General features: G+C 56.7%; 2 protein-coding genes across 2 annotated transcripts; both read left to right on the top strand.

Annotated features, from left to right (window-relative positions):
• The first annotated feature begins 808 nt into the window (after positions 1–808).
• Positions 809–20,846, top strand: LMNB2 (lamin B2). The gene is made up of 12 exons (XM_052642859.1): positions 809–1,084; positions 9,422–9,558; positions 13,300–13,456; positions 13,604–13,729; positions 15,334–15,504; positions 15,606–15,731; positions 15,858–16,078; positions 16,194–16,482; positions 16,574–16,681; positions 17,169–17,288; positions 17,453–17,566; positions 18,123–20,846. Exons 1-12 carry the CDS (start codon positions 809–811, stop codon positions 18,162–18,164), a joined length of 1,887 nt encoding a protein of 628 aa, XP_052498819.1. The 3' UTR covers positions 18,165–20,846.
• Positions 20,847–21,324: 478 nt separating this feature from the next.
• Positions 21,325–22,532, top strand: TIMM13 (translocase of inner mitochondrial membrane 13). Its single transcript, XM_052642894.1, has 3 exons — positions 21,325–21,489; positions 21,582–21,650; positions 21,820–22,532. The coding sequence occupies exons 1-3, from the start codon at positions 21,370–21,372 to the stop codon at positions 21,916–21,918; spliced, it is 288 nt and encodes a 95-aa protein (XP_052498854.1). The 5' UTR covers positions 21,325–21,369; the 3' UTR covers positions 21,919–22,532.
• The last annotated feature ends 868 nt before the right edge of the window (positions 22,533–23,400 follow it).

The raw sequence follows: 23,400 nt of genomic DNA on the forward strand, positions 1-23,400 counted from the left end.
ATTTTTAAGATCTACTGTTTCAGCAAATTTCAAATATGCAATATAATATTAACTATAGTCACCATGCTGTCCATTACAGCCCCATGACATTTATTTTGTAACTGGAAATGTGTAATTTTTTACTTCCTTCACCCACTTCACATCCCCAAACCCCAGCCACCAATCTGTTCTGTATGTATGTGCTTGGGCTATACACCTGAAACTAACACAACTTTGTAAATAAGTATACTTTAAAGACCAACACCCCCCCCCCACAAAAAACTGCAAAACCTTGCTTATCGACCTAAAAAGAACTTAAATGAAATAATTAAAAAGTTAGATGATGCATACATTGTTGCAAAAATGTAAATTGGTAAAATTCTTCAGAGGATAACTTGGCAATATCTCTATGAGCTTGGGAAATATATTGATATTTATTTATTTGGCTGCATCAGGTCTTAGTTGCAGCCTGGAGTATTTCTGATGTGTTGGGTTTTTTGTTTTTTATTCCATATATTGGTGAAATCACCGAACGTATTTCTGAAGTTTCTTCACCACACCACCTGTAATTTTAATGAGGCTCCGATGACGTAGGTAGGTTATACAAGTGGGGAATCTGAGGCCCCGAAAGAAACCCGGGGTCACACAGCGGTCAAGCTAGAATTTGGGGTCCAGTTTTTTGGCTCTGGGACAGCGCGGGAAACTGAGCAGGAGACTACAGCTCCCGGCGTGCCGCGCGCGGGGCCGGCCGGACTACAAGTCCCAGGCTGCCCCGTCGCGACGGCGGCCGCGGGCGACAGGCGCCATCTTGGTCGGCGGCGCGGATTGAATGAGCCCGCCGAGCCGCGGCCGCCGTTCCGAGCAGCGCGGACCTCGAACCGCTGCCGCCGCCGCCGCCGCCATGGCCACGCCGCAGCCCGGCCGCGCGGGCGGGCCCTCCACGCCGCTGTCGCCCACGCGCTTGTCGCGGCTGCAGGAGAAGGAGGAGCTGCGCGAGCTCAATGACCGCCTGGCGCACTACATCGACCGCGTCCGCGCGCTGGAGCTGGAGAACGACCGGCTGCAGCTTAAGATCTCCGAGCGGGAGGAGGTGACCACGCGCGAGGTGAGCGCAGGCGCCGGGGCCCCCAGCTGGGGCAGGCCGGCCTCTCAGGGTCCCCGGGGGTTTTGGGGACGCTCCTGCGACAGGGGGAGAGTGGGGCGGGCCCTGCCCACCAAGGAGTCCCCAGAGAGCTTCGGGGCCCCCGCGCGAGGGTCACACGCTTGACTGAGCCGCGGCCTCTGAGGGTCCTCGAGGGTTTCGGGGACTTCTCCCGTGCGAGAGCTAGACTGGTTCCTGCCCCGCCCACCGAGGAGTCCGGGAACTTCTCAGGGTCTCTTGAGTGAGGGGTGCATGCCTGAGGGGCCCCTGGGGGGGTTCAAGGGGCCCTCAGTGAGGGGTGGGAGCTGGGGCGGGCGCCTACGAGGGATCCCCAAGAGTTTCTGCCCCCCCCACCGCATGCGAGAGGTGGAGACTGGCACTAGCTCCGCCCCCGAGGGAATCCCTGCCGATCTGGGAATCTCCTAAGACAGGGGTGCAGGCTGGGGTGAGTCGTGTCCTCTGATGGGTACCCAGGGGGAGCTGGGGGACCATGAGTGAGGGCTGCACCCTAGGACAGGTCCCCCCACCCACCGGGGGTCTCCAGGGTGTTTCCTGTATCCCTTGAGTTTGGGGCTGACCAGTCCCCTGAAGTGGACTTGGGATTGGGGGGGCCCCGAGTGAGGGGTCCGTTAGGGCATACCCCTCCTCTGAGATGTCCCCAGGGGTTGGTGGGAGATGCCCTGATGGAGGGATGCAACCTGGGCACGCCCAACCCTTTAAAGGGTCCCCAGGGGCCTTGGAGGGTAGGGTCAGATGGGGCAGGCCCTGCCTATTAAGGGATCTGAGGAGATCTGGGGAGCCCCTGAGTGATGGGGTGTGAGCCAGGGTGGACCCCTCCCCACCAAAGGAGTTGTGGAGAGTCTTCGGGGATGTGTTTGGGTGTTCTACAAGAAAACTTGGGGGAGGTTCTCGGGTCTCTGAGGAGGAGTGGAGGGTCTGGGGTGAGTCGGGTCTCAGTTCTCCTTGGAACTTTGGAGAGGTCCCATAATGCATCCTGGGGAGTTTGGGGATTTAGTGGGATTAGGCAGTAGATTCAGTCTTTTACCAGGACCTGGGGCATAAAAATCTGTCTGCAATGTGGGAGACCTGGGTTCAGTTCCTGGTTTGGGAAGATTCCCTGGAGGAGGGCATGGCAACCCGCTCCAGTACTTTTGCCTGGAGAATCCCCATGGACAGAGGAGCCTAGGGTGCTTCGGTCCATGGGGTCACAAAGAGTCAGACGTGACTAAGAGACTAAACACAGCATAGCACAAGCAGTAAGTTCAGTCTTTTACTAGGACCTGGGGGGTAGGGGTCAGAGCAGGGGAGTCCAGTGTCTCCCTGGTCCCATGGGAAATTTGGAAGGCCCTCCGTTGGGCCCTGGGATCCCCTTGGCTAATGGGCAGGAGCCTACGAGAGTCTGGTAGCTTCTGCCCTGTCCTGGGGGGGTGTGAGGTGAGGGGGAGGTGTGAGGCCTTGGGGAACTAGGGAAAGTTTTGGTGCAGGTGAGGGGGAAGAGGCTGGATAAGCCCTGCCCTGCAAGTGGGTGTGAGGGCAGGAGTCTGGGGATCCTGGGTGGGGTGTGTCACAACTGGCTGCCAACCTGGGGGGCCCCTTTTTTCCCACAGGCCCCCCCAACCCAAGGGCAGGTCCTCAGAATAAGGGGGAGGGGGCCACCATGTGGTTCCTTGTGGGCCTGGTGGGAGAGTCAGGGCCTGAAGCTGGCACTTAGTGCTTGGAGCCTCAGCTTTCCTCTCCAAAGAATGGGTGCAGTGACGACCTCTGGGAGGAGAGCGTGGGGGATGGAGTGGGAGCTAGGGGGTTGGTCATTTCTGAGAGCTGCTTACTGCCTGTATAACCTTGTGTGGATTACTTAACCTCTCTGGGCTCACTGCCTCTTTTGTAAAGTGCAAATAATAATTAATGCCTACTTTGGGGGCCTGTATGTGGGGCCACCATGAATTCACGTTTGTTTTATAGAATGCAATAAAATACAGGACAATGCCCTGAGGGAACACTCCGTGGGTTCTGTGGCCCCTGCCTGGGTCCTCGGGATCAGGATGGGCCCGAAAGTGTGTCTCAGGTGTCTGGGGAGGTGAGAGACTTGGTAGTTGGTGGTGTGTTGGGTCACCTGGGATTAGATTAAAGCTTGGGATCCAAACCCTGCTTTTAATCTGTGACCTTTGGCGTCTGTATGATGGGACTGGAGTGGCTGCCCCAGTGCTGCTGCCTCGGCAGTGCATGCGGGTCCTCGGAGTGCAGGCCCAAGTTCTGCCTGCTGGGCTGGTCAGCACCGGGTCATTCACCCCGGCCTCTCCTCCCACCTGCAGGCAGTGGACGTGGGGTGCCAGCCCCACTGAATGAGTGTTGTGCCCGAGAGTGCAGGGGCCGGACCTGGGGAACTCGATGCTGTCCATCTGTCTGGGCAGTGGCATGGTTTACTTCTAGGCTGCCCGTGCTGGTTGGGACGTAGGACTGCCGGGTGGGAGCGGGAGGGGCCCCGCCACACGGTGCACCCCAGGGCTGTGCCCAGGATCTGGAGCCACCCAGATGACAGGTGTTCATTTGCAGCAGGAGTGGGGAGTTCCCACCAGCCTGATCCCCTGGAGCTCCGGGGTGAGGTGACAGATGCCTCCTCAGTTGGTCAGTGCGGGGGAGCCAGTAACCTGCCGGAGCAGTGAGGTGGGCGTGGCCACCGGCCGTGGGAGGGCGTGGTGTGTCAGGCCTCCCACCTGGATGGCAGCTTCTCACCTGGAAGAACCTGCCGCCAGAGGACACTGGGTGATGGCTAGAGACGTCTGTGGTTGTCATACTGGGGGACTCCTGGCATCGAGGCAGTGGGTCCAGGGAGGCTGCCCCACACACTCCTCCCCCAGACCCCAGGACATCTCCCCCCAGAGGACAATCCAGCCCCAAATGCCATTAGTGTCAAAGCTGAGAAGCCACTTAAGGAACCCAGTGGTGATGAAGGGCTTGTAATCAACACAGAGGGTTCAGGTGCCTAAGATAAAGTCACGTTCCGGTCGGTAGACCCTCGCCAGTCGTGTGTGGACATTTGCCTTTCCCATCGAAAGTCAGATGATGGGTGTTTTGGCCTGGTGAGCTGTACGAGGGTGAATGGCCATGTGTGTCCCGGAAGGGTTTCTGTGAGGCTGAGGGCTGGCCAAATTTCTGTTTGGGAAGAGTCTTGGGTGCTGGGGTGGCAGGGAGGTGGCTCTAGTGGACCAGGGAGGAAAGGGGGTTCTCCAGGGAGTCCCCAACCAGGTGTTGAGTTCCCCTAGGCTTCACATTTTTTCCCTTCCTGCCCATGTATCCTGTTGCTGTGGGGACCAGGGGGCGGGTGCTCCCCAGGAGGACCCAGGGAGCAGGAGCTGGGCTCCGGGAGTTGGAGGATTTGCAGAGGGTCAGGGTTTGTGGAGTTTGGCAGTGGTTGTCAACTCCGGGGCAGTTTTGTCCCCGAGAATGCAGGCAGGGCCTCAGGGCAAGTCTGGGGCCCTAGGAAAAGGGTTACCTCAAGTTATTCGAACTCTGCTCCACTCACAGCCTCGCGTGCTAACACATCTGTTAGGATTCCTCAAGCTCCACACTTGTGCAACGCTAGCTGTTAAAGACAGAACAAAAGCCAGAGCTGTGCCCAGGGCTCCCACGGGATACCCCAAGTGTCACAGCACGTGGAGGCACAGGCCTGCCGGGAACAGCTGTTCCCTGCTCTGAAACAGCTTTTGTGGCCTCACGGCCTCCTTTACAGAGCTTTCTCCTTTGTCCTGGTGCCGTAGATCAGGTTCCAGGTTCAGTAGAGGTTTTTGGGAAAGGGCTGGGGTTTCAGCTCTGTGGGTGAACGGTCTCAAATGTGAGCACTCAACTCAGACGTCACGGCTGGCGGGGAAGCTGCCTGGGACAGTACGTGGAGGGGCGGGCCAGGGTGTGTGCCAATAAAGCTTTATTTGTACACACTGAACTGTGCATTTCATATAGGTACCTGTATCATGAAATATTTTTTTGTTTTTTTCTGCTCAGCCATTTAAAAATATAAAAGCCATTCTAGTTCTGCACATGGGTGGCTGGGTTTTGTGGTGTGGGCCTGAGTTTGCAGACCTGGTTATAGAGGATCACCTGACTAAGACACAGTTTTTTAGTAAATTGAAGGTCTGCGGCAGCCCTGCCTCTGGCAAGTCTGTTGGTGCACAACTCCCCTGGCAGTCCAGTGGTGAAGACTTGGTGCTTCTTGGCAGGCGTGTTGGTTCGGTCCCTGCTCAGGGAGCTAGGATCCCACAAGCTGTGCAGCCATAAAAAAGCTGTTGGTGCTATTTTTTTCCAGCGGTATTTGCTCTCTTTGGGTCTCTGTGTCACATTTGATAGTTCTTGAGATATTTCCGACTTTCTCATTTGTATTATTTGTCAGGGTGATCAGTGACCTTTGATGTCGCCATTGCAAAAGGATTACAAGTCACTGAGGTTCAGTTGACGGTTGGCATCTTTTAGCAATAAAGTATTTTAAATAACGGCTGTAAGGTGTTGTTTTCGTTCCTTTTGTTTTTTGTTTGTTTTGGCCTCACCTCGCGGCACATGGGATCTTAGTTCCCTGGCTAGGGGTCGAACCTGTTCCCCTTGCATTGGAAGCGCACTCTTAACCGCTGGACCACCAGGGAAATCCCCGTGAGTGGCATCTTAATGGGATATTTAAAAAATCAAAATTGGCTCTGAAGTCACCATCAGATAAGCGTCAGGTGTGTGCCCTGGGCTTCCTTCGCCCCGGCTCCCAGGGAGGGACAGCTTCCCATCTGACCTCACCTTGGTTTCCTGCCGTCTTGGCCGTCAGTGCACCTCCTGCCGAAAGGGGAAGCTGGGGAGGAAAGCCCAGTAGGAGCCAGCCTGTGGGGCCAGAGATCTTGTCCGAGATGGCAGCCTGGGTGCCAGCCCTCCTTTGGCGTCAGGAGGGAGACAGCAGAGACACTCCTGTGAACTCGGGTGCCCGGCCTCCCTTAGACAGTGAGGCTGGCCGCTCTTGGTGATGGTGGGTGTATTCCAGAAGGTGGAGATGGGGGTGGGGTCAACAGGGCACAGGAGGGAGAGGCTTGTTTCATCTTGAGCCCCACATGTGTCTCTCTCTCTGCTGGGGACCGTCCCCAGCAGACCTCTCTGGCCTGTACCGACAGGTTAGGAGAGGGCGGTATGCTGTCCCATGCCTCAGTTTCCCCATCTGTGAAATGGCACTAAGAGCCCATACCTGTGGGATGAAATGACTAGGAGAGCCGGACTGAGGTGGGAGGGCTGGAGAGGGTGAGGGGTCTCAGACCCGCTGTCAAATCCAACTCTTACGGGTTGGTCTGATCTGCCCGGGACACGCCAGTTTTAACCCTAAAAACCCCACATCTGAGAATTCCCAGGTCTCAGGCAGACGAGGATAATGACCCCGCTACCAAGTGGCAGGTCCCCGGCAGCTCCCCTGGATCTTTCCTGTGGAAGGGAGGGTCCCTCCGTGGCTCTGAGCTGCCCTCTGAGCCCAGGCACAGACGCTCACTGCTGTCTTGTAGCTTTGTGGAAAGTGGTGGTTGATCAGTTGCTCAGTCAGATCTGACTCTTGGCAGCCCACGCACTGCAGCACGCCAGGCTTCCCTGTCCTTCACTACCTCCCGGAGCTTGCTCAAACTCATGTCCACTGAGAAGGTGATGCCGTCCAACCATCTCATCCTCTGTTGTCCCCTTCTCCTCCTGCCTTCAGTCTTTCCCAGCATCAGGGTCTTGTCCAGTGAGTGGGCCCTTCACGTCAGGCAGCCAAACTACTGGGAGTTTCAGCTTTGGGATCGGTCCTTCCAGTGAATATTCAGGGTTGATGTCCTTTAGGATTGACTGGTTTGATCTCCTTGCAGTCCAAGGGACTCTCAAGAGTCTTCTCCAGCACCACAGTTCAAAGACACTCAGCCTTTTTTATTGTCCAGTTCTCACATCCATACACAACTACTGGAAAAACTATAGCCTGGACTAGACGGACCTTTGTAGGCAAAGTAATGTCTCTGCTTTTTAGTATGCTGTCTAGGTTTGTGACTGCTTTTCTTCTAAGGAGCAAGGGTTTTTTAATTTCATGGTTGCAGTCACTATCCACAGTGATTTTGGATCCCAAGAAAATAAAGTTTCTCACTGTTCCCCTTGTTTCCCGATCTATTTGCCATGAAGTGATGGGACTGGATGTCATGATCTTCGTTTTTTGAATGTTGAGTTTTAAGCCAGCTTTTTCACTCTCTTCTTTCACTTTCATCAAGAGTCTAATTCCTCTTTGCTTTCTGTCATAAGGGTGGTATCATCTGCATATCTGAGGTTATTGATATTTCTCCCAGCAATCTTGATTCCAGCTTGTGCTTCATCCAGCTGGGTATTTTGCATGATATACTCTGCATGTAAGTTAAATAAGCAGGATGACAGCATACAGCCCTGACGTACTCCTTTCCCAATTTTGAACCAGTCTGTTGTTCTGTGTCCATTTCTAACTGTTGCTTCTTGACCTGCATACAAGTTTTGCAGGAGACAGGTAAGGTGTTGTTGTATTCCCATCTCTTTAAGAATTTTCCACTCCCATCTCTTTAAGAATTTCCCACAGTTTGTTGTGATCTACATAGTCAAAGGCTTTAGTGCAGTCAATGAAGCAGATGTTTTTCTGGAATTCTCTGGTTTTTCTGTGATCCAGTGCATGTTGGCAATTTGGTCTCTGGTTCCTCTGCCTTTTCTAAATCCAGCTTATACATCTGGAATTTCTTGGTTCACATACTGTTGAAGCCTAGCTTGAAGGATTTGGCCACTTGTAAAGCCAGCTGCCTTGTCACCCTCTGTCGGCCTTTTGTCAGTCCCAGGAAGGATTTTAACCGCTTTTTTTGTTAGTTGCTAAGTCGTATCTGACTCTGCAACCCGTGGACTGTAGCCCGCCAGGCTCCTCTGTCCATGGGATTTCCCAGACAAGGATTACTGGGGTGGGTTGCCATTCCCTTCTCCAGGGAGTCTTCCTGACCCAGGGATCGAATCCAGGTCTCCTTCTTTGGCAAGCAGGTTCTTTACTGTTAAGCCACCAGGGAAACCCCTGTAACCGCCTCATAGAGGCAGAATTCCAATCTTATGCAGTTCACCCAATTAAACTCTTAAGTTTGGTGGTGGTTAATATATTTACAACTGGGTAGCCATCACTTCGATCTAATTCCAGAACATTCCATCCCCCTAAAGGAAGCTCCTTCCTGGGGAGGGGCAAAATAGCTGTAGGGAGTTAAGAGGAAAAAACCACTATGTATAAAAGTATATAAACTACAAGGAGGGTATACTCAGTATTTTATAATAAGTATAAATGGAGAATAACCTTTATAAATTGTGAACTACTATTGTACATCTGTAACTCATATGGTGTTGATGTTCAGTTGCTAAGTCATGTGCGACTCTCTGTTGGCCCCATGGACTTCAGCACGCCAGGCCTCCCTGTCCCTCACCATCTCCTGAAGTTTGCCCAAGTTCATCTGTATCTCTAACAAGAATTGCACTTAAGGAAAAAAAAAAGAAACCTCATCCCCGTAGCTTTCTCCTCCCCGCATACTCCTTCCCCAGCCCCTGCCAGCCAGGAGCCCACCCTCTGTGTCTCCAGACCTGCCTGCTCTGCGCATTTCCCGTTGGTGGAGTCACGCCCTGTGTGTCTTGTGTCTGCTCCCCTCACTGAGCACCGTGTTCTCCAGGCCCGCCCACGTGCTAGCGAGTGTGTGGGCTTGGCTTTTCAGGGCTGAGGGGCACCCCAGGTGTGGCGGGACCACACTGTGTCCGTCCGTCCCCTGCCGCTGGGCCCTCGGGGTGTTTCCCTGTGCGGCCGGTAGCAGTGCCGGGGCTGTGAACGCCTGTGCTTGGGTTTTGTGTACACGTGTGTTACTTCTCCCAGGTAGATGCCGGGCAGTGGCATTGCTGGGTCAGTGGTTGCTGTTTGTCCATCTGAGGAACTGCCAGCCTGTCTTCCATGATGGTGGCACCAACCCCCCCCCGACCCCCCACCATGCATGGGGGTGCCAGCTTCTCCCCATCGTCCTGACACTTGCTGTGGTCTCTGTGATGGCCATCCTTATGGGGCAGATGGCATCTCCTTATCCTTTTGGTCCCTGATACTTTAAAATATGCTCACCACTCTGGGCCCCTCGGGGTGGGGCAGGGAGGCCTGAGTGTGTGTCCAGCTGACAGGCGTGGCCTGATAGGGGCTGGTGACCTGGGCAGGCTCCAGGGGTGCCCAGCTGGGGGACCCATGCAGGTGAGTGGCACCGTGTTGGTGGGGAAGAGGGCTTCACCTTGGCCCGGCTGTCCCCGCAGGTGAGCGGCATCAAGACATTGTACGAGGCAGAGCTGGCCGATGCCCGCCGGGTGCTGGACGAGACGGCCCGGGACCGCGCCTGCCTGCAGATTGAAATGGGCAAGCTGAGGGCTGACCTGGAGGAGGCCACCAAGAGGTGGGGCTGTGGCGGTGTGACGGCGCATGGGGCAGGAGGCGGGGGTCGTCACCCTGGGTGTGGTGGGAGGGCCCCAACTTGCACATCCCTCCTGGGAGCGGGCCATGTGAGTTCTTGGGGCTGGCCTTCCGGCTGCCCTGTCCAGCACCATTATCCCTTCCAAAGAATTGGCCCCTGGAGGTGAAACCTCAGCAGCTCCCCTGGGACTGAATCCCCTGGTAGCTGGCACCACCACGCCCCCAACCCTTCCCCAGCGAAGAGGTACTCTGGGCCACAGAGCCAGCCTTGGCCCCCTTTCCCGCCTTGTGCCTGCCCCAGGACGCCGGGGAGCGGTGGGTGACCTCTTCCCGATCCCAAAGCACCGTCTCCTGTCTGCTCCCCAGTAAAGTGTCACTAGTCTGGAGAACGAGGCAGCGCTGGTGGTGATGGTGGCAGAAGGGAGTGACGTGAACTCAGCGAGTGCTCAGACCAGGGCCCCTCCACCCTCGCGCGCAGCCACCCCAGCAGGCCAGACTGGCCGCAGGGACGCTGGACACGAGGTCTGGGGCTCAGCCGGGGTTCCCCCGGCTCAGCGGCACCACCTCCGGAGGCCACCTTTGCGTGTGCAGGGTTCTTCTTTCCTCATGAGGCTTTCTCACTTTCTTTGGGAGGGGCAGTTTTAGGCTTGCAGGAGAATGAGTGGGGAACGCAGGGTGCCCCCGACCCCCCTCCAGGGCCCCACATTGTGGCATCTCCCAGGAGCGGGTGTGCTGCGTTGTTACCAGTGATGAGCCCATGTGAACACATTCTTATCAGCTGAGTCCCTGCCTACACAGGGGTCGCCCTTGGTGTCCTGCGCTCCCTGGGCATAGACACATGTACACTGACACTGCACCAGCATAGCATCACAGGTATGGTCACTGCCCTGAAAACCCCTGCGCCTCACCACACCCTCAGCCCATCCTCCCCCCAACCCCTGCAGGCCGGGGGTCCTTCATGTCTCCACAGCTCTTCCTTTTCCAGTCGCCTCCTCAGATCCCCTGTCACTTAGCGCTGTGTTTCTGGTTCCCACACGGAGCAGAGCAGTGAGCCCAGAGACAGACCCGCGCGACACTGCCAGCTGGTGTCTGACAGGGCAGGAGAGGCAGTCTGCGTGCTTTTCAAGAGGCCGGGTAGACAGGAGACCCCATCCATTTATTATGACTTTGAATTAAAAAATGACATGCTTTTTGGAGACGAGTAAGAGAATGAATGCTGGAGAATTCTGGAATTCCCCGAGCCTCGCTCTGTCACATCCACACAGGTTCTAGAATCTTCCAGACACCCTGAACCTGCGTGTGACTCCTTGGGTGGGCTGAGAAGTCACGTTTCTGCTTGTCAGAGTCATAGATGCTCACTGGGGAGAAAGCAGATAGCGCAGTTAACTTAAGGAGAAAAACTAGGGGTTCCTGGTGGCTCAGTGGTAAAAAATCCACCTGCCAGTGCAGGGGACACGGTTCAGTCTCCGGTCTGGGAAGATCCCACACAGCTCAGAGCAGCTAAGCCTGTGCACAGCTCCCGAGCCTGTGCCCTAGAGCCTGCAGGCTGCAACTGCTGAAGCCTCGGCCCTAGAGCCGGTGCCCTGCAGTAAGAGAAGCCCCTGCAGTGAGAAGCCCGCACGCCGCAGTGAGAGAGCAGCCCCCGCTCGCCACAGCTAGAGAGAAGCCTGCGCGGCAGTGAGGACCCAGCATGGCCAAAATACAGAAGTACAGTTTTAAAGAGAGAAAAATGAAAGTCTCATGAGCCTCCGCCCAGACAGAACCTCTGAGGCCAATCTGGGGCATTGCTTTTCCGCCTTTCTTAATTTACACTCAGGGTGGACACCCTTAGCTAACAGAACGGTTTGTCCAGCTCGAGCCTGGCGTTGATGTCACATGTGTCGCGATGCCTCCCCAGTGCCTGGGCCGCGTCACAGGCTCCTCTGACAGCTTCAGTGACAGCCCTGCCCCGCCATCGGGCACCCGGGCCAGCGACTTACCTTGGCCCCTGCTCTCGAGGGAAGGCTTCCCCAGTCTCGAGTACTTGGGTCTGCAGGTGATTTGCCTACTGGCCTCACTTCCTGCTCTCGTGCGCAGAGCCCTTGCAGACGGTATGAGTGGCCTGTGACCCTGAACAAAGTGCATCTGCCGTGAGGTGGCAGCCTGGGCTTTTCTCTTTCAACCAAGAGTACTGCGAAAACCCTGTGATGATGGAAACGGGCGGAGTACCTGACAGGCTGGGCTCTCCTGCCTAATCCTCCAGGAATTACGGTTCCAGGGGAGGAACTTCAGGGAGGACCCTGAAGCTGTCAAGCAGCAGAAACTTAAGCCACTGAGGGTCGCCAGCACCTCTGCTTCCCAGACCATTCCGTGTGCTTCATCTCCGCGGCACAGGGTGACGGCGTGGAGAGGTTTTCCACACTTCCTGATGCCTCTGCTCCTGTCGCCCTTACCGCACAGCTGATCTCGACCTGCCCGCCCACCTCACCCTAGGCCTGTGTACTCTGCTCTCCCCAGTGCCCTGGGAACCACAGCCTGGCTCAGGCCCCAGGCCCCGGCTTCTCGAGGGCTGTGCCCAGTAGCTCCCGCCCTGCATGTGTTCCTCCTGTCTCCTCCCCCTTCACTGAGGGCAGCGGGTCTCACTGCTCTCTATACCCACGAGAAAGCTCCCCCTGATGATGGGGAGTCCACAGACGTTTCTCTAGTGGGAGGACAGCATGTCCATGAAACTGGCCCTCAGTAGTGGTCTATCGGACAGATGAGTCCAGTTTCCCCAAACCCTCTAGAGATGTGGGGTTTGCAGCCCTCCCCGCCTCCCTTGAGTGGAAGGACTGTGTGGCTCAGGAATGTGGACTGGCCATGGGTGCCACGTCTGCCTGGAGGGCCTGTCCCAAGGACTGCTGTGAGGATGGGACCAGCCTGGTGACTGAAGTCACTGGGCTGTATCCCTCCCTGACACACCTCACTCAAACTGGTGTGGTGTCCCCGGGCATTGTCGCCCAGGGCGGTCCTTCCCCTGGGGGACACCAGGTGATGTCCAGGGACGTCTGGTTATCACACTCAGGAAGGGTGATGCTGATCTGACCCCTGCTATGTTGTCCCCACGGTGCTGGGCAGGGCACAGCTTCAGTTCCTTAGTGGGGAAGTGGGTAGCTTTCAACTACCCACTTCTAATTCGAGATTTAGAGCACCATTCAGAAATGTTCATGCTAGTAAGAGTTGTGTGTTGGTACTTCCCTGGTGGGAACCTGGGTTCGCTCCCTGGTCAGGGAACTAAGATGCCATATGGTGCACAGTGCAGCCAAGAAACAAAAGGGAGACTTGTGTATTTAGAAAGTCTGTTTGGCATCTTAGATGTTTCACATTGGAGCTATCTATTAGAAGTTCAGTGAGCCTGCCTGAAATAGCTTAACTTAACAAATGAGATCAACAGTTCAAAGGCCAGGGTTTTAATTAGTTACTATAATAAATTATACATTTTTTTAAAAAATCAGAGTTCTCCTCTAGGTGGTCCCTCCTCCTGTGCCCAAAAGTCAGGGAAAAGGACATGAAAACCCACATCTTGAGGGTTGAGTGGCTGGAGGGGTCCCTGTGGGGCAGAGCAGGTTTGACGACAGGGCCCCTTTGGTGCTGAGAGATGAGGCTCTGGTACTGAAAGCGTGGGTAGGTGAGGGTCTGGGCCCCGAGGCAGCCGTGAACTTGGCCTTGGGGTCAGTGCTGCCTAACTTCTGCTCCTGACTTTCAGCGCCAAGAAGAGGGAGGGTGAGCTCACGGTGGCCCAGGGCCGCGTCAGGGACCTGGAGTCCGTGTTCCACCGAAGCGAGGCTGAGCTCGCGGCTGCACTTAGTGACAAGCGCACCCTGGAGAACGATGTGGCAGAGCTGCGGGCCCAGCTGGCTAAGGTAGCTGCAGGCGGCGCAGGCTGTGGGCTCCCCCTTCACCCCCACCCCTGCCCAGTCCACACCCCGGGGGAGTTTGGGGGCTCGGGATCCCCAAGGACCTCACACGGCGGCAGACAGCGTCACCAGCTGCTTGTCCCGCGTTTCCAGGCAGAGGATGGGCATGCGGTGGCTAAGAAGCAGCTGGAGAAGGAGACGCTGATGCGTGTGGACCTGGAGAACCGCTGCCAGAGCCTGCAGGAGGAGCTGGCCTTCCGCAAGGATGTCTTTGAGGAGGTGGGTCATCCTCCCTACCCCCCAGTGGGAGCCAGGGTGTTTCCCCACTTCCTGCCTCTCCCTGCCTCGGGGACTCATCTCCTGATCCCTGCCTCCATCATCACGCCACTGTCTTCTGTCTCTGCGTCTCTTACAGCGACACTTGTCCTTGGGTTTGGGGCCACCCAGGTAGTCCAGGATCGTCTTGAGCGCTGTATCTTAATCACACTTGCAAAGACCTTTGTCCAACAAGGCTACATTGGCAGACTCTGGGGATCAGCACATGGGCATGCTTTTCAGGGGTCATCATTCAGGCTCCTGCAGACCCTGCCTGGCCTCCTGGCCTCTGAGCCTCAGCTCCTGGTTTGGCAGGACTGACTAGAGCCCTGGCCCCGCCGGCCTCCCACGTGGGCCTGGCCCATTGTGCTGTCACAGCCAGATGGAACCCGGGGGCAGCCACTGCTGGGCTCACTGCAGCCTGCGGGTGGGTGAGATGCCCACGCAACTGCGGAGCGGCCTCCTGCTTCTGCCGGGCCCCACTGCAGCCAGAGCCGCCCTGGATCCCGTGAGGAGACCGAGGGGGGCGGGAGGACCCCTGAGGTGGGCCAGGGGTGGGGTGTGGGCTGAGGGTCCACTGTGCTCCTTGGCTGTTGTGAACGCAGTGGCTTCCTATGGACACGTGCCTGTCGTCTTCATCCACGGGGCCCAGATACATGTGACTGACATCTGTGCAGGGAGTTTTGTCAAGTGGGGCTTCCCCACCTACCTTTGACCCCACCGCTGCCTGGTCAGCTCCTGGTGCATGTGACCAGGGCCAGCTGGTCACTGCCATGACCCGCTGCTGTTCTATCTGAGACCGCAGGCTCCTGTGATGAGCCACATTAGGAACTTTTTTTTTTTCTAATAATTCTCTTTTTTTTTATTAACAGCTTTATTGAAATAGCCCCTTACCAGAAAGCTTTCACAGCTTACCATGTAGACTGGATCTTAGTCCATTCCCAGAGCTGTGCAGCCATCCCCTCTTAATTCCAGAACATTACCCCCAAAAGAAATTCTGTAGGTGTTTCCATTAGCATTCTTCCAGTTTTCCTATATAACAAAACTTTTTAAAACATACAATTTAATGAAATTTAGTACAGGATAGTTCAGCCATCACTGTTTAGTTCCAGAACATTCCATCATCGCAATAGAAGCCCACCCCCACCCCCTCCCCTAGCTCCTGACAACCAGGAACCAACTCGTTCTGTGGATCAGCCTTCTCTGCACGTTTCCCATCAGTGGAATCACACCCTGTGTGTCCTTCTGTGTCTGCTTCTCTCACTGAGCATCCTGTTCTCAGGATCCGTCCAGGTGGTAGTGAGTGTCAGGGCTTCTCTCCTTTTCAGGGCCCAGTAATGCTCCTGTGTGTGAAGGCATAGGTGTGTTATTCGGCAGTCAGCTGGGGGCTTTGGGTCACGGTTCTTGGGTGGTTGTGAATCGTGGTGTGGGTGTGAACAGGTGGCCCGGGCCTACCCCAGAGGGTCACCAGTGGCAGAGTTGGGCGCCCTCGGTCAGGCCGCTGGGGAGAGTCAGGGACGCCTGTGACAGGGCCAGGGCATGCAGTGAGCGCGTGGCTATGTCCGCAGGAAGTGCGTGAGACGCGGCGGCGGCATGAGCGCCGCCTGGTGGAGGTGGACAGCAGCCGGCAGCAGGAATATGACTTCAAGATGGCCCAGGCGCTGGAGGAACTGCGCGCCCAGCACGACGAGCAAGTGCGGCTGTACCGTCTGGAGCTGGAGCAGACCTACCAAGCCAAGGTGCGCACGCGAGCATGCCTGCCGGTGGGCATTGGGCCGTCCACCCCCGCCCTCTGTGCCGGCCCTCATGCCGGCCCTCATGCCTGCCCTTGTCCCCGCAGCTGGACAATGCCAAGCTGAGCTCCGACCAGAACGACAAGGCTGCCAGCGCCGCCCGGGAGGAGCTGAAGGAGGCCCGCATGCGGGTCGAATCCCTCAGCTACCAGCTTTCCGGCCTCCAGAAGCAGGTGACTCACCAGAGCCCCAGCCCCGACCCCTCCTCAGGCCCTGTCCCGTCTCATCCCCTCCCACGGCCCCAGAGGCCTACACCCGAGTGGGCTTCCCCACTGTGACGCTCGTGGACCCTGCTGCAGGCAAGCGCGGCCGAGGACCGGATCCGTGAACTAGAGGAGACTGTGGCTGGGGAGCGGGACAAGTTCCGGAAGATGCTGGACGCCAAAGAGCGAGAAATGATGGAGGTGCGGGACATGATGCAGCAGCAGCTGGCCGAGTACCAGGAGCTCCTGGACGTCAAGCTGGCCCTGGACATGGAGATCAGCGCCTACCGCAAGCTGCTGGAGGGCGAGGAGGAGAGGTGAGCACCGCAGGGGCGGGGCGAGGAGAGGGGCGGGGCAAGTGCGCTGCCCCTCACTCTCCAATCCCCCCACCCCTACACCTCAGCCCCTGGTAACCCCGCCCCCCGCCCCCAGGCTGAAGCTGTCCCCCAGCCCGTCGTCGCGGATCACCGTCTCGCGGGCCACAACGAGCAGCAGCAGCAGCAGTGTGTCCACAGCCGGGCGCCCGGGCCGCAGCAAGCGGAAGCGGCTGGAGGTGGAGGAGCCGCCGGGCACGGGCTCCAGTGGCCTGGGCTCCAGTAGTGGCACCAGCAGCGGCAGCAGCTTCCACCTGGCGCAGCAGGCCTCGGCCTCAGGCAGCGTCAGCATCGAGGAGATCGATCTGGAGGGCAGGTTCGTGCAACTGAAGAACAGCTCTGACAAGGTGAGGCCTCGCCCCGAGCCGCGCCGCCCCCTCAGGGGAGGCCCCCCGGGGTTGCCCAGAGCCCTGTGCCAACACCAGCGCCCTTCCTCAGGATCAGTCTCTGGGCAACTGGAGGATCAAGAGGCAAGTCCTGGAAGGGGAGGAGATTTCCTACAAGTTCACCCCCAAGTATGTGCTGCGGGCTGGCCAGACTGTCACGGTAGGTGGCTGTAGAGGGGCAGGTTGTGAGGTGTAGCTGGGATGGGGCAGGGGGCCAGGGGAACTGCAGGGTGGAGCCCCACCGCTGAGAACAGCCGCCTGCGATAGCCGATTGTCCACATTTCTCCCAAGAGCCTCCCTGGAGCTCTTGGAAGGCCTGAGTGATGTGCCAGGGACCCCTGGTGTGGGTGGGACTGGGTCCAGGCTGTCTGGGCTGGCAGGCAAAGCGCCAGCCATGTTAACAGTCACAGGCATGGACTCTAGGGCCCCTGATCCCAGCCTGGCCCGTTTGCTGAGATGAAAGTCCTTGGCCACTGTGAACCTCAGTCTCTTCTTCCATACTGGGGTGATTAACATCCCTGGGCAGGATCCAAGAGGCCTCGAAGGATTACACACCCAGGGCATCAAGGGGACCTGTGATGAATGGCTGGCTGGTGCCCACTAGGATTGGAGCCCACTTTAACGGGGAGGTCTTCCTGTGTCCCCAGGTGTGGGCAGCTGGAGCAGGGGTGGCTCACAGCCCCCCATCCACACTCGTGTGGAAAAGCCAGAACAGCTGGGGCACCGGTGAGAGCTTCCGCACCACCCTGGTGAACGCTGATGGGGAGGTGAGTGCCTCCGGCTGCCTAGGTCTTGGGGCCCCTCCTGGGTGGATGGAGCCTTGGCCGCCAGGCACATGAGTGCAGCCTGGGCCTGGGCATCCTGACTGTCTCCCCTGCAGGCTGGGCTCCTGGGTGGGGAGGGGTCTGTCTGCAGCTCTCATCTTGTACAGGAAGTGGCCATGAGAACCGTGAAGCAGTCTTCAGTGGTGCGGGAGACCGAGAATGGGGAGGAGGGCGAGGACGAGGCAGCTGAATTTGGAGAGGAGGATCTTTTCCACCAGCAGGTAGAAGCTCCCAGGCACGGGTGTGCACACACACGCACACATGCCAGGCCCTGTTCATGCAGCTGCCCTGCCTCCTGGGCCTGCCTGTTGTGTGGATCTCTGGTACCCACCTAGAGACACTGGGAATGGGGTTGCAAAGCTGATTGTATCTCAAAGTGACCCTGGTACAGCCCTAGGGCTTCTCAGCCCACCTGCTGTTACCGTGATTCCTCCAGACTGGGATGCAGGTGACTTCATAAAGGTTTTGTGGGGAGGGTGCGGGGGGCTGAGGAACTACACTGAACAAGACATGAGTGCAGGACTCTTCTGGGTCTAAGACCATTGTAACGAGTCCTGTGGCTCAGAACAGGAGTGAGGGAGACATGGAAGGTTCTGGAACATTAGCCACAGTAGCTGGGGTCGTTTTGCTGGAAGCTGAGCTTCCCTGGTGGCTCAGGCCCCAGCACAGTCCAACCCCTCTTGGTGGGAGGGCAGGGGGCCACCAGCTACCTGCCTGGCCAGGTTGGCATGTATCTGCCACCCTGGGCTCACCTCACTACATCATCCTTCCTTCCAGGGGGACCCAAGGACCACCTCTCGAGGCTGCCGCGTCATGTGAACCGAACACGCCTCATCACATGTCTTTCTTTACCCAGAGCCACTGAAAACTATTTTTATATCATTGGCTTCTTTAATCCTTGGTACATTTCTAGAGAATTTTTAAGCAAACTGCCAGAGCATGGGGGTGGGTCTCTACTGATCTTTCCTGTCGGCGGGTTTCCTGGGACCCTTCACCACTGACCAGACTGTGTTGGTGCCCTGTCCACCAGCCCAGGAGCCTAGTGGCTAGCGGACTTTGGGGAGTCCAGCAGGGGTGGGAGGAGGCCCATTGCCTGTGTGGGTCTCTGCTGCAGCCTGGAGTCGGGGCGGGAGTGGAGGCCTGGGGTGGACAGAGCAGAACTGCATAAGGATCCCATAGTTTATTTCATTTAAGCTTTCAAAAAAACCAAATTCAGAATCTAGCTTCTGACCTGGTGGGGAGCGGGGGCACCCCTGCAGTTTCCATGGCTCAGCCAACTGAGCATCCGAAGGAGGGCTGGAAGCAGCTTGTACTGTCAGACCGGGGCTTTGGGCGGTTTCTGCTCAGCTCTCGGGTGTGTGGGTTGGGCCTCTCGGCTCCCTCTCTGGCTGCCGGAGCCTCACGTTTCTGGACCTTTCTGCAGTCAACTTCCTCACCCTGTGGGACAGGCAAGAAGGAAGCTTGGGACCTGGGGGCGATTCCTCTCTGAGACTAATCCCCAGGAGAGTGTCAAGGGAATGAGTATGATAACCTTGGACATGACATCCATGTGTGACCACCGCTTTCCGCCCTCCCATCTGTGGAGGGTGACAAGGGTGAGCCGTGGGACTCCCTGACCTCCAACTCTGTGCCTTGAGCACAGGTCATGCCCTCTCCTGTGTTCTTGGGTGCACATGGATATGCTAGCTTTCTCTGTAGCTTCCTGCTGAAACGGTGTTTCCTAGACAGACCTGCCCATGCCAGCAGACCTCTGTGGGAATGCTCCATGCCACAGCCCAGCTTCTGATCACCCAGAGACCCCCCTCCCTGCATCAGTTCACCTTTGACCCATGCCACGTAGATACACAGAAGTTATTTTTTTAATGGATATTTATTTTTTTACATTGGTCAGTACACAGGTTGCCAGGCTCCCACCTCAGGGGCTCACTCAAGGGTCACTGGGACAGTCCCCCTTGCGGGGGGGGGGGGTGGCATCGTCAGGGGTCTCTGTTCCTGTGGACTTTGCGCCCCTGGCTGACTCTTCAGAAAGCGCAGCTCAAGTCTTAAAGACGCAATACTGAGCCATGGAGGCGGGCTGGACCCTGAAGGCAGCCTGCTTCCAGGTAGGCTGAGTGCCAGCCCCTTGGCGTTTACCCAAGGCTGGAGCAGCCCTTCCACCTTTCCCTGGGAACTGCTCATGGTGAGGAGGGCCCAAGCCCCAGGACAGGAAAGTGTCGGCCACCGGCAAAACCAAGCTGCTTCCAAGTCTAGAATCTCCCTGCAGGCCAAGGCTTTAAGTCTGGGCATCTTTCCTTGGCCACCAGAGTCCTTGGCCTGAGGGCTGTGCTTGCCCTGTGGAGGGAGGTGGCCTCACCAGAAAAATGGTGCAGCCCATGAGAAGCTTCCTGTCCTGACAGCACCTTCTCTGTACCACCCTCCCTCGCCCCCCACCACCCTGCCAGGAGTGCTTCCAGGTGCAGGCTGCTCCCTTCCCCTGGCATAACGAGCTGAGTGGACTGGAGGGTCTGGAGAGTGGGATGGGGTCTGGGTGGTCCTGGGGTGAGTGGAAACTGCATTGGTCTCACCCACACCCTTCAGGGTATTTTGGAAATCTCGGGATCGAAGCTGTGTCCTGGAATTCTGGGTGTGATGCAGTTTTGCAGGCTGGGCTTGAGGACTTCAGGAAGGAAAGGAGAGGGCCCCACCCTCCCGGCAGGCCCAGAGGGCCTAAAAAACTGCCTCGGTTTGCCCAGTGCCTGCAGAACCCCCAGGCTCATTAGATGACATCTTCATTTAGCCAGTTCTTGGTCTCATCCCTGCCCAGTGGTTGCCTGGCTGAGATCTTGAGTGGAGCCTGGAAGTGGCCCTGGCAGGCTGGGAAGCTCTTGACTGGTAAGGGGAGGGTGCGCTGGACCGGTGGCCACTTGTGGCTGGAGGTTGGCGGTAATTTGGTAATTACCAGTCTTTGGTAATTAAGTAGTTGGAAACACAGGACAAAGTCCAGTGTTACAATGTCAGCCTTGGCCTGAAAAACAATTTGCATTTTTCCTTAAACATGCTTAACTTTAAGCCACTTGAAATGATGCAGAAGCGATTCTTTTTTTCTGAGCCGTGTCATGTGAGGAGAAGCACCCTTCTAGAAAAACAGCCACTCGGCCCAGCCCTCGGAAGGGACCGAGTGCCGGGGAGACACGGATACCTTTTTCCCCATGGTCTGGGCGCTCAGTGTTCATCACAGCCAGGCTCTGACCTGGGCTCGTTTTTACCACACCGCCTACCCAGCAGTTCTATTTATATCAGCACATCCGAGCGGGGACTGCCATTCCTCAAGGATATTAACGCTATTGGAAAGGTCTTAATTCCGAGCCGGAAAGGGATCATCAGCACTACATGCCAGGGGACTCAAGTTTCAGCAACTGGCTGTCTAAACACTTTTCAGATGGTGATTTTTAAGATGCATGCCAAACGTGTGGTCTTTTGTTTCCTCCAATGATTTGTAATATACATTTTAAGACTGGAAACTTTTTTGTACAACATCCAATAAAACATTTTGGTTTTAAATTCTGCCCGTGAGTTATTACTCCCACGCCAGGCTGCCGTAGTAGTAGCCTAAGCCACTTAGTTAAGCGGATGTCTTAGGACCCCCATCTGACCGCGGACCGCTAGTTTTCTGCATTCCCCCATCTGATCCACCGACACCCCGCAGCGCTCTTGGTTCCCTAATACAGCCTGGAGCTACCAGGTCTGCAAAGCGCAGAGTAAACGCGCCCATCGTCCAGTGTGCACGCCCTGCGGGACCTTTGAGGGTGGAGCCTAAGCGCGGAGGTGCGGGCCTTTCAACCCGGAGTTCGACACGGGAATCCGACTTCGGCCCGTTCCTCTCTGCGCGTGCGCGGGATGTTTCGCGCAGCCTTATGGGAGTCGTAGTCCGGATCCTGCTCCCACCCACTGGAACTCCATTTCCCGTGGGGCCCTGGGGCAGCGGACTTCCGGCGTGAGTGCGGGTTGGCGCACGCGGCGGCGGTCCGGTTGACTTTGCGGAGCCATGGAGGGCGGCTTCGGCTCCGATTTCGGGGGCTCCGGCGGCGGGAAGCTGGACCCAGGGCTCATCATGGAGCAGGTGAAAGTGCAGATCGCCGTGGCCAACGCGCAGGAGCTGCTACAGGTCCGGGGCTGGCCGGGGGCGGGGTGGGGGGCTAAGGGCTGCGAGATCCGCTGGGGCCGGTGTCGCAACTGAGGGCTCGCGTGTCCCCACAGAGGATGACGGACAAGTGCTTCCGGAAGTGTATCGGGAAGCCGGGGGGTTCCCTGGACAATTCGGAGCAGGTAAAACCAGGGGTGGCGGGGTCACGGGCTGGACCCGGTGGGGTGGCCTCCGCGCGTGCGCTGACTTAATAAAGAGGCGTGGAGAGTATGCTGCGCGTGCGCAGTCCGCTACCGGGGCGGGGGCACCAGCCCGGTCCAGACCTAAGCGGCTCGCCCATTCCTTCCCCAGAAGTGCATTGCCATGTGCATGGACCGCTACATGGACGCCTGGAACACCGTGTCACGTGCCTACAACTCGCGGCTGCAGCGGGAAAGAGCCAACATGTGACCGCGACGCGCCAGCAGACCAACCCCCCAACCCTTGCCCTACCCCCGGACCTATTTCCATAAACGCTGTTTGTGAGGCGGGGTCCTGCATGTGCGTACTGCCTACCAGAAGTTTATGAGGACGACATTGGTGCTGGGACCGTTGGGATTCTACCCGTCCTTTCCGCCTAGCCGCCCACCTGCTAGCCGGTGTAGCTTGGGTTTTGGTAGGGGCGGCTTTGGCTCCGGTGCCACCTCCCTTTGTGCGCCTGTTAACGGATTAAGTCGGATGGACCGTGGTGGGGCCTCAACCCGGCTTACACTGTCTGCCTGGGCGGAGGGTGCTGGTTGACACATCACAAGCTTTATTCAGCGGCCAGAGAATGGAGCAGCTTGAACTAGTTCAGGGCTGAACTTGACAACCCCCTGGCGAGAGGGATTTAATTTTAAAGGGAGGAGTGAGGTCAGTGATGGGGAGCCATGTTTGTTAGTTTACCTGGGAAGGGGCAGGGCTTTTTTGAGGGAGTGGGGGACCACCCCCTTTTTATCCTGTTTTGGTCTTTTAATGTATGGTACTGGCAGCTGGGAGGTGTGTTGTTTAATACGTTCATACAGTAAAATCAACATGTAATGAGATGCAGGGTCTATTGGAGTTTGGATTGCTGCCAACTTGGTCTCAGCTGGTTCCGCTTGTTTTTTCTTTGTGTGTGTGTGTAGAGGGAGCACTTCCTTTTTTATCTCTGGACCCTTGAACTTAAAGGTTTATGTTAACTCTTGCTAAACGTGGGGAGGGGCTGTGGTTGGCAGGTTTTGAGCAAATTCCTGGCTTATTCCTGGCGACAAAGCCTCCCCTTTTCTTGTTACTGCTCCTCATTCTTGAGGGGCACTGGAGGACAAATGGTCTGACTTCTGAAGCTGAGGCTGTTTTTTGCTGAACACATGGGTGTGGTTGTTCCCTAGTTGAGGGGGGCAGAACTGTTCCCTGATGAGCCTAAAATATGTGTGATGGTCACCAGGCTGCAGTCCCATGTACTTCCATCCTTGCATTCGAATCGTCCTGAAGTTTGATGACTTAAAGCTGTTCACTAACGGAAGTTGAGGAGGCAATTAAAGAGGCCCGCCCGGAGATGAGCAGACAGATGATAGCAGTTAGTGGGTAGAGAAATGGAGGAAGCCAAGCTAAGCCAAGGAGGCCTCTGTTTGACCAAATGGAGCTTGGATTGGATTTCGGAGTGTGTTATATCTGTGTAACCACTGAGCTTGCTCATACCTGTGTTTTGTATTTACCTTGACCTGACCGGAATTATTGACACCCATGTAGCAGGTCTTAACTGTGCAGACTTCCCCTTCCTCAGGTAGGAGATAATCAAGGGGCAGCCTGTTGTCAAGAATATTTGCTACTAAGTCCACAAGGTTTGAGGCGTGGTTTTTAAAAAAGGAGGTAATTTAAGGTCTGTGGCAGGTTCACTGGTATATTGAGTGGGTGGCTCAATAACTTCTTTCT

The sequence above is a fragment of the Budorcas taxicolor genome, chromosome 7, assembly GCF_023091745.1.
Source record: "Budorcas taxicolor isolate Tak-1 chromosome 7, Takin1.1, whole genome shotgun sequence".
Classification (NCBI taxonomy): Eukaryota; Metazoa; Chordata; class Mammalia; order Artiodactyla; family Bovidae; genus Budorcas; species Budorcas taxicolor.

Excerpts from the sequence above, each read along its gene's own strand:
- LMNB2 (XM_052642859.1), top strand. The coding sequence starts at position 809 with ATGAGCCCGCCGAGCCGCGGCCGCCGTTCCGAGCAGCGCGGACCTCGA. Across the intron at positions 13,457-13,603 it reads TGCGGGCCCAGCTGGCTAAG|GCAGAGGATGGGCATGCGGT; the intron begins GTAGCTGCAGGC and ends CCGCGTTTCCAG. Across the intron at positions 15,732-15,857 it reads TTTCCGGCCTCCAGAAGCAG|GCAAGCGCGGCCGAGGACCG; the intron begins GTGACTCACCAG and ends ACCCTGCTGCAG.
- TIMM13 (XM_052642894.1), top strand. The coding sequence starts at position 21,370 with ATGGAGGGCGGCTTCGGCTCCGATTTCGGGGGCTCCGGCGGCGGGAAG. Across the intron at positions 21,490-21,581 it reads ACGCGCAGGAGCTGCTACAG|AGGATGACGGACAAGTGCTT; the intron begins GTCCGGGGCTGG and ends GTGTCCCCACAG. Across the intron at positions 21,651-21,819 it reads CCCTGGACAATTCGGAGCAG|AAGTGCATTGCCATGTGCAT; the intron begins GTAAAACCAGGG and ends TTCCTTCCCCAG.